The following is a 13803-nucleotide window of genomic DNA, read 5'->3' on the forward strand; positions in this document are numbered from 1 at the left end:
CAGTATGTAATAATAACTTTTCCAGTATATTAACTGTAAGCCTCCCCAAAATGTCGATTAATGTTGCAGTTAAATCTAAGTAAATTATTAAGCGACTTTGTATGAATTCCATTTATTATCGGTAGGCTTATCAAGAATTACGGAATTTCAGGGACAAACGTTAAATGTCAGGAGCACTTCATTTCATAGCTTGAAAACCTAACGATACGCCAGCTGTGTAAGGACTATGTCTAAATAAATCCTAACTGAAACCCATTATATTGTTAGCTGTCGAGATCTGGCTTGAGGTTTACGTACTGATGAGCACACAGTCATTCTCATGGCTCATATCTCTAAAACATTGTTTTCACATTAAGATGGTCTGTCTGGTAGTAAGCAAGCTACCTGCATGACAAACTAACTGGCTGTTATTTCATCTCCCAGAAAAAAAAATAACTGTGTACTTTTCAACTACTTTGATCTGCTTCATCCACTCTCTTAATGTATCTTCAAGGGGGCTAATTTAAACCAACGTTTACAGAGTGATGGACTCCTTCGGAAATAATTGAACGCCATTCGCCTGTCTCCGCTATCTCACGTGGTTCATTCCACGGTGTCCCTCAAGTCTCACCCTTTTTTTTTGTAACGTCATCTGCCATCTGTTAGGCCCTCTAAGCTGTCTTTCATGTGCCTGAAGTTTAACGTCCAAAATGCATATTCCACGTAAAATACTCACTGAGAGGCAACTAGGTTGTGTATAATTTACACTGAAATGTATGAAAGAGTTGTATTGTGAAGAAATAACTTCACAACCCAACTAACGTTATTTAAACGGTTGACGGAACTCCTTCGCCAGGACCACAGCAGAGTGCATGGTCACGTGTTTAAAAGGGTTCCTGTTCGTAACGTATTATGGTACCGTAAATACTGAAGTGTTAGAGCAAACGCGTTACACAAATGTGAAATTGTAAATTGTAAACTGAATTGAATTGTATATGGACTTTTAATATTTGAAAATGGAAATAACAAACAACCACGGATTTGTAATCCTTTGCTATAGATTGACAGCGTTTCATCTTTACTGGATTGTACATTAAACTTCAAAATCCCCACCTAGCACGTAAACAAATGGACGCGAGAATTTGGTAGCGAGAAATTGTCAAGATTACTGTAAATACGGCAACCAGCTAGAGGAGCGCAGTGAATTTGCACCGAGCGGCTAAGCTAGCTACCTTTGCTCAGTGGGGCGGAAGCTCGGCCAGCCGACGGGTGTGTAGCAATGCCAAGCAACACTGTCGGAAACCTAAAAAGGAAAACGCATCAGCAGGAGAAACACACGGGCGGACCGATCGCACGGACCCAAACTGAGTGGTAACGTTGTTACAAATACAGGAGAATGTTCTAGCTTAAAACGTATTGCCAGCTATCGATGGCTATTTTGTCTTGTTTGTAAAATAGTAAAAAAGAGCTTACTGGTAAGGAAAAAACAAAGGGAAACACAACCCAAAGTCTAATGTCAGGCGACGGCGGAGCAACTCTGTACATACACTGTTAAAACTAGTCACTTTGAAAGATGTCACCAGGAGACAACCCACACGTTTTACTGGGGAGGATTCGCTTTCTAAACGAGTGCATCGAGTGCTTCAGGAGCAGCAAACCCCTCCCGGAGGCTCTGTGCTTCGTTCCCAGGGAAGTATGCTACAAAATCTGCAAAGACTCGTCGCCCCACTCCATGATATCGTTCTGTTTGTCATCTGGCAACTCCTCGGTTGGAAAGACCCTGATTTCGGTTTGGGAGAGTCCCTCTCAAGCCCCGCAGAGTAAGAAACTATGCAAGTTCAACCTGGAGCCAAAGAAGGGGACGTGTATCCGGACCACGGGGGAGGAATACTGCAACAGTTACGGCCTTTGGGTCAAAATAAACAAGGTAAATTTCAAAATGTTACACGAGTGGTTGTTGGACATACTTCACTTCCTGGTGAGTGACGTCACATTACGATTTTACGTAATGTTTTCGTCACACACAGCTCTTCTTCCCACCCGTTTATTTGCTCTGAAATCTGTGATCACATTTATATGGCGAAATAATGGATGCAGCTATTCACGTAACTGATTTTCTCTATTTAAATGTGTTACATAGGCCATACACAGAGTTCTCTCCTGTATATTTATCCTAATTTTGTCAGCTAATTTCACTTAAATTGTATGGGTCATAATTCTGAAGGAAACTAATACTATTAGAGTGCTACACAACCCTCGACTGGTTTGAAGAAGGCCGTAGTGGTTATTCAGGGGAAATAAACTGTGCTTGGGATAAACTGTGCCTCTTTAACTTCATCAGAGGTGTTAACTACTGAACGATGTAGCCATCAGTCACGGTTCTCCATCCTTTTTTAACGGTTGTCATTTTCTTATTTACAAATCACACAAAACATGGCTAGTTGCAGTTAGAATTTTACCTCATTTATGATTTGATGAGTTAGGGTACACACAACTAGTTATACAAACGGCAAGCTTCTCACCGTAAACCTAACCTGAAAATATATCGTCAAGTGCGCAACATAGGAACACGGCGTTCTCATAAGTTAAATAGTCTTGTTTTGAGATGATGAAATGACAGGTTGTCGACAAACTAATGACATAATTGACATCGTTGGTCAATATGACAGTGATAATCCTTTTACACTGCCGCTCTTCAGGGATCTCAGGGATTAATTCTGAAATTCATCAACATGCCTTTTGCTCAGAGATGAACGGGACGAAAGGCCATTCCCCTCGTCTGTGTGCCGGGTATCCTCATGCGCTCTGTTCACTGTCTGAAAATAATCTTTAATAACACACCAGTGTGTAATGAACATGTAACCGGACACACCGGAGCCCGTGACAGACGGTGACAGCAGCGCTCCCTAGGGGTGGGTGTGGCCGTCCCGTTGCAGATGGGGGTCCCGTGCCGGATGTGATGTCCTCCCCCGGCAGCCGAGCGTCAGGGCAGCGGCCGCGGGGTGCTGGGGGTCTCTGGGTAACGTTGAGCCTCCTCTCCCCTCCCCGGTTGCGCAGGAGCAGCTGGAGGAGCACCGCAGCGGGCTGGAGGTGGAGGAGGGCTGGATCCTGGTGTGCAAGCACACGGAGGGCGGCGACCGGCTGGTGCCCGTCGAGTCCCCGGACACCGTCAGCAGGCAGCAGCAGCTCTTCGGCTACGACCACAAGCCCTGCAGCAGGTCGGTGTCACACTCTGCCCCGCACAGCCCTGTCACTCTCTCCCTCCGGGAACTGAACCGTTGCATTATCAGCATTTGGCAAACGCTCTTATCCAGAGTGACTTATATTGCTCACATCTTCACATGATGGGGCGGCAGTATAGCATAGTGGTTAAGGAGCAGGACTTGTAACTGAAAGGTTACTGGCTTGGAGCCTCATAGCCAGGCCTGTCAACAAATCCTATACAAGGTTAAATTACAGGGTAAATAATTCTCGTACAAAACCCTTGTCATTTAATGATGGCGTTTGAGTGTTAATTGGTAGGTTAGTTCAGTGTTCCTGGTGATCCAGTTCAGGGGTAGAGTACACACAGATTTGCAGAGGTGAGAGTCACACACCTCACTGCCTGTTGTGCTGTTTCCCCCACAGGTGGGAGCAGGTAGTGGACGCTGAGTACGCCCTGCACCTGGGCTCCAGGCCCAAGATCGCCGAGCGTGATGAGGCTGCCGTCCAGAAACTCAGGTGAGCAGCACTGAGGAGGTGCAGGTAGAGTGCCCAGCTCTGCCCCTGATGGGCGTGGCTTTGAGTCTCAGGTGGGATGCCGATCTTGCACCCTTGAGCCAGGCAACACACTAAAATCAGGCTTTCTAAATTTCTAAATGAGACGTACAGTTGTAAGCGTTTGAAGACCTCTAAGTGGTGACTTAACACCTGTGTCGCGGGTGTCCGATTGCCAGGTATGTGCCCCCCACCTGGACGTTTGAGTGCGACGAGGATCTGGTCCACTACTTCTACGACCACATCGGGAAGGAGGACGAGAACCTGGGCAGCGTCAAGCAGTGTGTGATGAGCATCGACGTGTCGTCCTGCTCCGTGAGTTCCCTGTTCGGTGTGCGGCAGCGTTTTAGGAAGGCCCGGCTCTGTGATGCTGTAGAGGAGGCTCTCTATATAAAGGCATGAATAATATGTTTGAAGACGTGGGGAGCTCTTGCATTCAGTTGGTGTGTGATGTAAAACTTAAGGAGATGTGCACTACGAATAGGAAGGGTGTGGTCATTGTTTCTAAGTATGCCGGTTGAGTCCCGTGTGTGCATGCTTGTGTATTTGCTTTATCTGTTTCTTATGCCCGTGTATATTTCCCTGTTTTGTGTGCATGTGTGTGTGTCTACGTTGTGTTTGTTTGTGCGTGTGTGTGTGTGTTTTCCATGTGTGTGGGTTTGTGTCTGTGTGTGTATGTGTGTGTGTGTGTGCGCGTGCGTGTGTGTGTCTGTGCGCGCGCGCGTGTGTGTGTGTCTGTGTGTGTGTTTGTGCGCGTGTGTGTGTGTCTGTGTCTGTGTGTGTGTGCTTTGGGGCGGCAGGAGGACCCCAGCGGCGGAGCGGGCTGTCTGACGGACGGGGACACAGACACGTACTGGGAGAGTGACGGCATGCAGGGCCAGCACTGGATTCGCTTGCACATGAAGAGAGGCACGGTGGTCAAGTAAGAACCGCAGCGTGTGGGGCGGGGAGGGGGCGGGGCCGGGGCCGGGGCCGGCAGACACTGAACACTGAGGGGATTACCGGGGCGTGGCTGCGGCAGCCAAGCTTACCTAAGGCTGATTGAATATAATGCAGTTTCGGGTGTGGTGCTATAACTGGTCTGGGAGTGTTGTGAGCCTGGTCTGACGCTGTTGCTCGTTGAAATTATGTTCTGTTGTGATGGAAGTTGGTCTGGATAAGAGTGTCTGCTAAATGCATGTAATGTAATGTAGCTGAGCTGTGAATAAACCTTCCATAGCTGGTGCATTCTCTGCCTGAGAGTGTGGAGCTCTGCAGGTCAGTACCCACCCACAGCAGGGAGGAAAGCATGACTTTGCAAATAACAGAGCGGAAGCAAAGCTTTCACTTTTCATAAGTGAGCTGCATGGATTTTTGTTACTTTATCTCCTTACTATGTTTATCCTCCCTGTCCTCTTCCAGGAAGTTGATATTGTCAGTGGATTCAACAGATGACAACTACATGCCCAAAAGAGTTACAGTGTTTGGGGGAGAAGGAGACAACTTGAAGAAGCTGAGCGATGTTACTATAGATGAGTAGGTTCTTCTTCATGGAGGGGATTTCATCTTCTTTGTAGAGACAAGCTGCATGTACAGAGGCATATGGAGACGTTCATGTGAGAGTTTTAACTGTTTGTTGTTCTGTTCTGCTTGATGTCATCTTAAGGAGCTGAAGTATAAGAATACTGAGAAAACCGATAGAACTTCCTTGATCCCTGTGCTATACTGTCCACATTTTACTCCAAAAATTATAAGAGCCGTTTTCTGATGGGACGAGCATGAAATAGAATTCCTTCATATGGTTTGTTCGATCATTCTCCTAGGAACCTGATTGGAGAGGTGTGTGTTCTGGAAGACATGACATCACACTTACCAGTCATTGAGATCCGGATAGAAGAATGCAGAGGTAAGTGTAGTAGACTAGTACAGGGCCAGGGAATATGGCCTACAATCTGTGGTAGAGGTCCTATTGGTAAGGGCTGTGACTGAACTTAAACTATTAAACTTAACTAGTGCCGAACGTGGAGCAGAAACGCTGCCTTTTTGGCTTCACGGGATGTTTTGCCTGTGACTGGTTGGCTCTGTCGGTCACTCTGTTCACTCTGTTTTGTGTCCCAGATGAAGGCATCGACGTGCGGATCCGAGGCCTGAAGATCAAGTCGTCCTGCGAGCGGGACCTGGGCCTGAACGCCGACATGTTCCAGTCGCCCAACTTGGTGCGCTACCCTCGGCTGGAGGGAACCCCTCCCGACGTGCTGTACCGCCGTGCGCTGGTCATTCAGAGGTACTGCACCCTTCCATAGTGTCCCGTTCAGCCATGACTCGCACACAGGAGTACTTTCACACCGCCGCAACAACAACAGGGCCAAACTCGTGCCGTTTAGTCACCAACTGAGGGATGTGTTTGGAGCTGTGGAATGCACCTCTCCGCACTGTGGTCACAAGAGGAAATCTGTCAACATGCCCCTTAGCCTTTAAGCGCTTAACCTGAGTTTCTTCAGTAAATAACAAGCTGTGTAAGAGGGCAGTAAGGCAAACAGGCGCTATCTCTGTAAACCCGGGAAAGGGCATCTGCTTAGCACAGGAAGTAATAGAATGCACAGAGATGGAATGTGGAGCCATGGCAACTGTGCTGAATGGTTGTCCTGAGGTCTGCGGGTTCAAATACATTTTGGTACACTTCTGTGAACAAGCGCTTTGGAGAAAACTTGCACACCATTGTTTCATCAACCAGGTGACTACCAGTTAACACCTGTATGACTGTTTTCTTTCATATATTCAGGATTTTATCCAGCAGATGTGTTTATACTTGCTGTAGTCTACAGTGTGCTGTCTGATGTTTGGGTTCACACAAATCTTTTGTCTAAATTCCAGAACATTAAGACACTAGACACTTTATTTCCGATTCAGCACTTTTCTGTGAGCTAGTTAATTATTTACTGGGATTGCTGTCTTCACAGGAAGTTTTTAAAATGTACTTTTGGTAATTATGAATTAGATTTGCTGCATGTGCACTTTGTAATATAGATTTTCTGTTCTATCCTGCACTCTGCAGTAGAAGTATCAGCCAGTGCTCTCTGTAACAGTGATAAGCAGTGCTCTGCCAGGCCCTGCTCCCTCACCCTCTCCCTCACCTGCTCTCTCCCTCACCTGCTCTCTCACCTGCTCTCTCACCTGTGTGTGCAGGTTCATCACGCTGTTGGACAGCCTGCTGCCTCACCTGCTCCCCGCCTGGGACTTCAGCCTGGGCACCTTCAGCCAGATCAAGGTAAGCCTCGGGGCGGGGCCAGCCGGTGGCTGTCCCCGGTGGCTGTCCCCGGTGGCTGTCCCTGGTGTGATTCCACCGTGGGGCCCTGGATCAGTACCACGCCCTGATCTCCTCTCTCCGCTCTCGCCACCAGCACATCAAACAGTTCCTGCTGCTATCCAAGCGGCGCTCGGCCCTCAACACCCAGTGCCTGAAGGACTCGGAGACCAGCAAGCCCAACTTCATGCCCCGCCTCTACATCAACCGCCGCCTGGCCATGGAACACCGCGACAACCCCTCTCTCGACCCCACCTGCAAGAGCGCTGTCTTCTCCCAGGTGTGTTTGTGTGAGGGCGCCAAAGCGTTCACAGGCCCTAATACTGCTGGCTGCAGTCTGTACCTGCCGGGGCCTGAATCACAAAGGCAGCTCCTGTCAGCTTTCATTTGTCACACATGAATATTTTTTCTGTGTTGCATGGCACTGTTATGGAAGGTGAGATATTAGGAAACCATTTCCATAGCACTTCTATTAATGGGCTTAGCAACAGGGGAGCTAATTCCACCCATACAAAACAAAATGGTGTCCAGTTTATAATTAATAGTGTAACAGCTGGAGAATGAGGGTGTGCAAAGCTGTCTTATCAAGTAGAAATAGAGCAGTGAACTAACAGCTAGCTGGACTTACGCAATGATTGTCTTGCTGAAATAACAGAAGAAATGGGTGTGTAGGATACCCACGAATGACATGATCAGCTGTAGGGATGGGACCGAATATTCAGGCATTCCTGCATTGCACCATGATATTGCTAACTAATTAGTTGTATCAATATTAGAATGCTTGTTGATTGAGAGAAATTGGAAAGAAGAAAACTATTTCTTTTCAGTATTCATCCAGGCAAGCCTACAAACCCAGCATGAAATAGATCCGTGCATTTACATTCATAATTTTCCTGCCTGACAGTGTGAGTGAGTGCAGGTCTCTTTTCCAGTGAGTCATTATTTACACAGGCGGAAATGGAGTCTCATTCAGTGCCTGGGGGGAAGGAAGCCGAGTCTGATTGTGTGAATATTTAATCTTTGGAGCTGTAAAAGAAGACTGAATAGACTATGTGGTTAAAGTTGGCTTTATATAACGGCTTCATGGATGGGCTTCTCACTAGTGAAGCAATGCATATCACCTGCTAGGTGCCAGAAAGCGGATGTCACTCTTTCCAATGCATTCTGCTGTGTTTGTTTCTCAGGTGTATGAGGGTCTAAAGCCTTCTGATAAGTACGAGAAGACTCTGGACTACAGGTATGTGCTCTGAATGCCCCATTATTCCCCTCTGTTCTTCTGGAGGCCTTGGTGTTAATGAGGTTTTGTTTGTCTGGTAGATGGCCTGCACGCTATGACCAGTGGTGGGAGTGTAAGTTCATCGCAGAGGGGATCATTGACCAAGGTAACAGCACCTGACTGAACCACAGACCCATTCACCGATGTCAGCCCGTGTGTGGCCTTGTTGGCTGTGCCTTGCGGTAAAGCCTCTCCCTCCTCTCGCCTGTAGGGGGCGGCTTTCGGGATAGTTTGGCTGACATGTCAGAGGAGCTGTGCCCCAGTTCAGCCGAGTGCCCAGTGCCTTTACCGTTTTTCGTTCGAACCTCCAACCAGGTAATCCTCTTTGTCTCTTCACTGTAACCTTCAACCAGATATCCCACAGAACTCAGGCTACACTGTAACTTTCAACCAGATATAAAACAGAGATAAGACAAGATAAGACAAAGGTGCCAAGACTGAAGTGTAAAAGTGTAATGCTATCACAACAGCGACTGTTTCACGATGCTTTGCTCACTTAGAAACAGGATGCCATGGACCATGTGGGGTCTGAAATCCTGTTGTACTTGTACCATACTTCACTTAACGCTGTTTTATTCTAATTTACTTAGTGTGCTTCTCATAGCGTCTTAAACAGCTTTATAATTCACACGTTCACTGGAAGTAGAAGTTTGTATGTGTGTGCGTGCGCACACGGGAATGTCAATGTGAGGGATTGATCACTGCTTTGTGTGTGAATGTGTGTTTGTATGAGTATGTGTCACAGGAGTGTCTGTGAGGGATTGATCACTGCTTTGTATGTGTGTGTGTGTGCGTGTGTGTTTGACATTAACGTGATGAGCGATGTGTGTCTGTCACAGGGTACAGGTGAGGCCCGGGACTGCTATGTGCCTAACCCCTCCTGCAGGGAGTTCCACAAGTTTGAGTGGATCGGCCAGCTCATGGGCGCAGCACTCCGTGGGAAGGACTTCCTGGTTCGTGATGTCACTTCCCCTCATTCTGATAGATTGGGATTGTGACTGTGTGGAGGTTGCTTTCAGTTGGCGTGCATGGCATTTAAATCTGCTGATGTCACAGTCTTACCCAAAGAGCTTTTTTGTCCCAGAGGAGCGGGCCAGCCCTGCTGTGTGATCTGAGCGGAGTCAGGCCCTCACTGTTCACTGCTCACTGCAGGTCCTGGCCCTGCCTGGCATCGTGTGGAAGCAGCTCACAGGAGAGGCTGTCAGCTGGAGCAAAGACTTCCCAGCTGTGGACTCTGTGCTGGTAAGCTCTCATGCGCCGATTACCTGCCAACACACAAATATGAGTCTGATTATCCATAATCACTTCATATGAACAGGCTGTCCCTGTTGGAAGGTACTGACCACACCTCAAGCATGACTTACATATAATACAATCTACTGCCTACATACGCTGTAAAGCTACAGCTTCTTTATACTGTTCCTTGTTAGTGTATTTCTGATTGTGCAGGCTGGAGGAGTATAGTGAACTTTACACTTTGTGAGTATATTTAGATGAGTACACTGTAGAGTATAGCTCCATTTGAGTTGGCTGTCATGGAGTATGTCTCAAGTGTTCATAACAACTGCAAACAAGCATTTGCCTACCTTTGATCTGCTTTAGGCAAGTTCGCAATCAAAGTACACAAGCAAATCATGCTGTCCCAGTTTGAAACTACACTGAGGTTGTCAGCTGACAGGCCATCTCCCAAGGAGTGAGGCTGCTTGGCACAGTGAAAAACAATCACACACCCTTACTTTCAGTGGCTGTTATCAGCTGACCTTTCATCTCTGCTATAGCTTGCCCCTGTAGTGATGAACTGTTTGTTTTTTTAGTGGTAGAACTGCAAAGTCACATCTGAAGTACAAATTATTGACATTCATTCATTCAACCAGCAGCATACTTAAACATATTGGTTAGCCAAAAGACATTCAGGCACTCATGAAGAAAGATCATAAAGCAGCCGTTCATTTTTATCCCCAGAACTTAGATATGCCTATAGGAATTAACTATCATTTCTATATAGAATTTACAGTACAAGAACAAATTACGTTGTTTATTCATGAATTCCAGAAATTTTGAATTATAGATTAGATTAAGTGGGCAGTCTGAGATTAAGCAGGGTGTGGGTTACAAACTTCAGTGTAGAGTATATCTTTCTCTTGTGCGGGTTAGAGACTCCAGCAGCCCTGAGCGAAGCTTCTGTCTCATCATCTCTCAGGTGAAGCTGCTGGAAGCCATGGAGAACATGGACAAGGAGACGTTTGAGCTGAAGTTCGGGCAGGAGCTCCCGTACACCACTCTGCTGAGTGATGGCCGGCTGGTGGAGCTGATCCCAGGTGGCGGCAGCATCGTGGTCAAATACGAGGACCGCAAGGAGTTCATCCGGCTGGTGCAGAAGGCCCGGCTGGAGGAGAGCCGGGAGCAGGTACTGACCGCGAGAGAACACACCGCTCGCCCGTGTGTCCTAGCACACCTGTACTCACTGTGTGTGTGTGTGTGTGTGTGTGTGTGTGTGTGTGTGTGCGCGCACGTCTGTATGTGTGTGTGTGTGTGCGCGTGTTCATGTCTCTGTGTGTGTATGTGTGTTCGTGTGTGTGTGTGTGTGTATGTTCGTGTGTGTGTGTGTGTGTGTGTGTGTGTGTGTTTGTGTGTGCATGTTCATGTCTCTGTGTGTGTGTGTGTGTGTGTGTGTGTGTGTGTTTGTGTGTGCATGTTCATGTCTGTGTGTGTGTGTGTGTGTGTGTGTGTTTGTGTGTGCATGTTCATGTCTCTGTGTGTGTGTGTGTGTGTGTGTGTGTGCACGTCTGTATGTGTGTGTGTGTGTGTTCATGTCTCTGTATGTGTGTGTGTGTTCCTGTGTGTGTTCACGTGTGTGCATGTGTGTGTTCCAGATCGCGGCCATGCAGGCAGGTCTGGTGAAGGTGGTTCCCCAGGCTGTCCTGGACCTCCTGACCTGGCAGGAGCTGGAGAAGAAGGTGTGCGGAGACCCTGAGATCACCGTGGAGGCCCTCAAACGCCTGAGTGAGTCTCGCCCTCCCCTAGCTGCTCACAGCCCAGCACAGCACCTCCAGCTGAGCTCTGCAAAGCACTGGCATGGACCACATCAAGGATGTCTTAGAATTGGAGGATGTGTCAAGAATATATAGCCATGAATGCATATTTGAGTGTGATGAGCAATGTCCACATTCTGCAATATTCCATTTTCTGGTCCACTTTCCGTTCCCTTTCTAAAAATTTTTAATTTGTTTTCTTTTTCCTGGTCAGCGCGGTACGAGGACCTGGAACAGACAGACACTCGAGTGCAGTACTTATGGGAAGCACTGACCAACTTCACTAACGGTCAGTAGATGCGTTCGTTCTGCTGAAACGTGTGTTGTGTGTCCATGGTCTGCCTGGCTGTAAGGTGACCGCTTTTCACCTCTTCCTCCAGAGGACCGTAGCAGATTCCTGAGATTTGTGACTGGGAGAAGCCGTCTTCCAGCTCCTATTTACATCTTTCCAGATAAACAAGGGTAAGAAAAAAATATGTGAAAAAATATTTTCCATTCGCCACTGCTGTCAGGCTGCTGTGTACTAGCCGTAATGCAGTCTGGTTTCTTGCTACTGTTCTAAAGTATGCATTTTGCCTCATATGAAACTTTGCATTTTTATTCTAGCTCTGAAACTACAGATGCACTCCCACAGTCATCTACCTGCTCAAGCACCCTTTATCTACCAAACTACCCCAGGTGAGACTGAAGTATCCCAGCAGGCTTTGCTCTTTTTAATAATCTGCTCTTTCAGGTACTTTCACTAGATTCATGTACAACTTGAGAAAAGCTGAATATCACTGGTGTAATCAGCATATGTAGATCTGATTTGCCTTTGGTTTCAAAACATTGTATTTCATAAGCACTATTGATATACCTTGTGAACTTTGATCTTAGGCTGCTGTAGATTCAGGTGGGAACCCCTTTGAAAAAGACAAAGCCAGTAGACTTTGAGATCAAAGGTGGGCTGTTGAACAATTTATCATCTCTAAGTAGCCTGAAACAAGCAATCTGTCACCCCTTTGCCGCTGTAGGTCTGGAACCAGAGTGGCTCTCGGTGTTTTGCTGTTATGTTTTTGTCACAATGTTAAGTCTGTTGGCCAGACATTCTGCTGCTGGCTTACTCGCAAACAGCCACGGACTTAAACACAGAAGGAGAAAGCAGGATGCCACCATCAGTAATTACAGACAATACTGTTTTAAAGTAAAATGGAGTCTATTTTTTTTTCCCGGGAAAACTGCTTTAGAATGGAAACAGGGTCCAGGAAGAGCTTGTTGATCTGGGCAGATGCCAGCATTTGTGTGCTGTTAAATGCCACAGCTCTGTATTCAAGTAATACAGTGGAAAAGACGTTGGTTTTGTACCTTGTGAGCAAGCTTTGACTCCAGCTCCCGCTAGTCTGGTTTCAGTTCCACCCTGGATAGGGGATATCAGCTAGACAAACCTGGAATATCAAATTTGTGTCATTAACATTTCTTCAAAGCCATAAATTCACCTCTGTCCCAACCGAGCACCATGGCCACCATTAAATGCTGCTTATAATTAACTGATACGTGATATGTACCACTAAAAATGTGGGCCTATATAATTAGAATGAGTAATCTAGTAAGTTTTTCAATGAATCAACAAATGCAGTGTGCTGCCCTGACTTGTGTCCTGTGTGTGTGTGTCTATGTGTCTGTGTGTCTGTGTGTCTGTGTCTGTGTGTGTGTGATTGTGTCTGTCTGTGTGTGTGTTTCACTTTGCCCTATAGTGCAAAGGTCTGCGAGGAGAAGCTGCGTTACGCTGCGTACAACTGCGTGGCAATCGACACAGACATGAGCCCCTGGGAAGAGTGACACCGCCCCCTACAGGAGTCCTGCTCACCTGGATTTTATATACACTAGCTGTTGCTAACTCTGTTCATATTACCATATCAACACAAATGCCATTCACAGCTGTACATAATAAACAGAAATGTGGAAAAAATGTGTATTTTGTGTTGTCGCAGTGAGGTAGATCGTTACACAAAGCATTAATGGCATGGAATAGTGACACATCTACATATTGTTGTGCAGATAATGCAAGTCAGTGCCTACATTTTCATGCACATTAATATTGTGATGTTGACCCAAATATTCAGATATTCTGACTGAGACATGAGATGTGTAAATACCCTATTACAATAACTACAACCTACATGAGTCAATATTCTGGTAATGAGAAAACTGACCATGACATGAAGAATCTTCCTCTCTTAAATAGAATACTGAGGTGTTTAAACACCTTTTCAGAATATTGCTTCCATAAGCTTACATCTAAGCACATTCAGTGTTGTGCAAGGAATCTCACCATTATGAGCACTATCTGGCATCTTGCTGTAGCAATAACGGCACATTATGCTGGTTATGCATGTCACTAAATTTATTTGTATATAGGTAGCCATTAACAATATGATGTATTTATTCATACAGATCAATTCTGAGGTCATCTACATTGATGTCATTCAATTTTCATG

The 13803-nt window shown here is 46.5% G+C and overlaps 1 protein-coding gene across 1 annotated transcript; it reads left to right on the top strand.

The window, feature by feature from the left end:
• Positions 1 to 1163: 1163 nt before the first annotated feature.
• Positions 1164 to 13230, top strand: hectd3 (HECT domain containing 3). The gene is made up of 21 exons (XM_036554218.1): positions 1164 to 1906; positions 3037 to 3197; positions 3607 to 3699; positions 3915 to 4050; positions 4536 to 4657; positions 5137 to 5250; positions 5538 to 5620; positions 5833 to 5998; positions 6901 to 6982; positions 7116 to 7298; positions 8203 to 8255; positions 8336 to 8400; positions 8506 to 8609; positions 9134 to 9247; positions 9447 to 9536; positions 10495 to 10701; positions 11168 to 11297; positions 11541 to 11615; positions 11707 to 11788; positions 11933 to 12004; positions 13060 to 13230. The coding sequence occupies exons 1-21, from the start codon at positions 1553 to 1555 to the stop codon at positions 13142 to 13144; spliced, it is 2571 nt and encodes an 856-aa protein (XP_036410111.1). The 5' UTR covers positions 1164 to 1552; the 3' UTR covers positions 13145 to 13230.
• The last annotated feature ends 573 nt before the right edge of the window (positions 13231 to 13803 follow it).

The sequence above is a fragment of the Megalops cyprinoides genome, chromosome 20 (genome assembly GCF_013368585.1).
Source record: "Megalops cyprinoides isolate fMegCyp1 chromosome 20, fMegCyp1.pri, whole genome shotgun sequence".
Lineage (NCBI taxonomy): Eukaryota > Metazoa > Chordata > Actinopteri > Elopiformes > Megalopidae > Megalops > Megalops cyprinoides.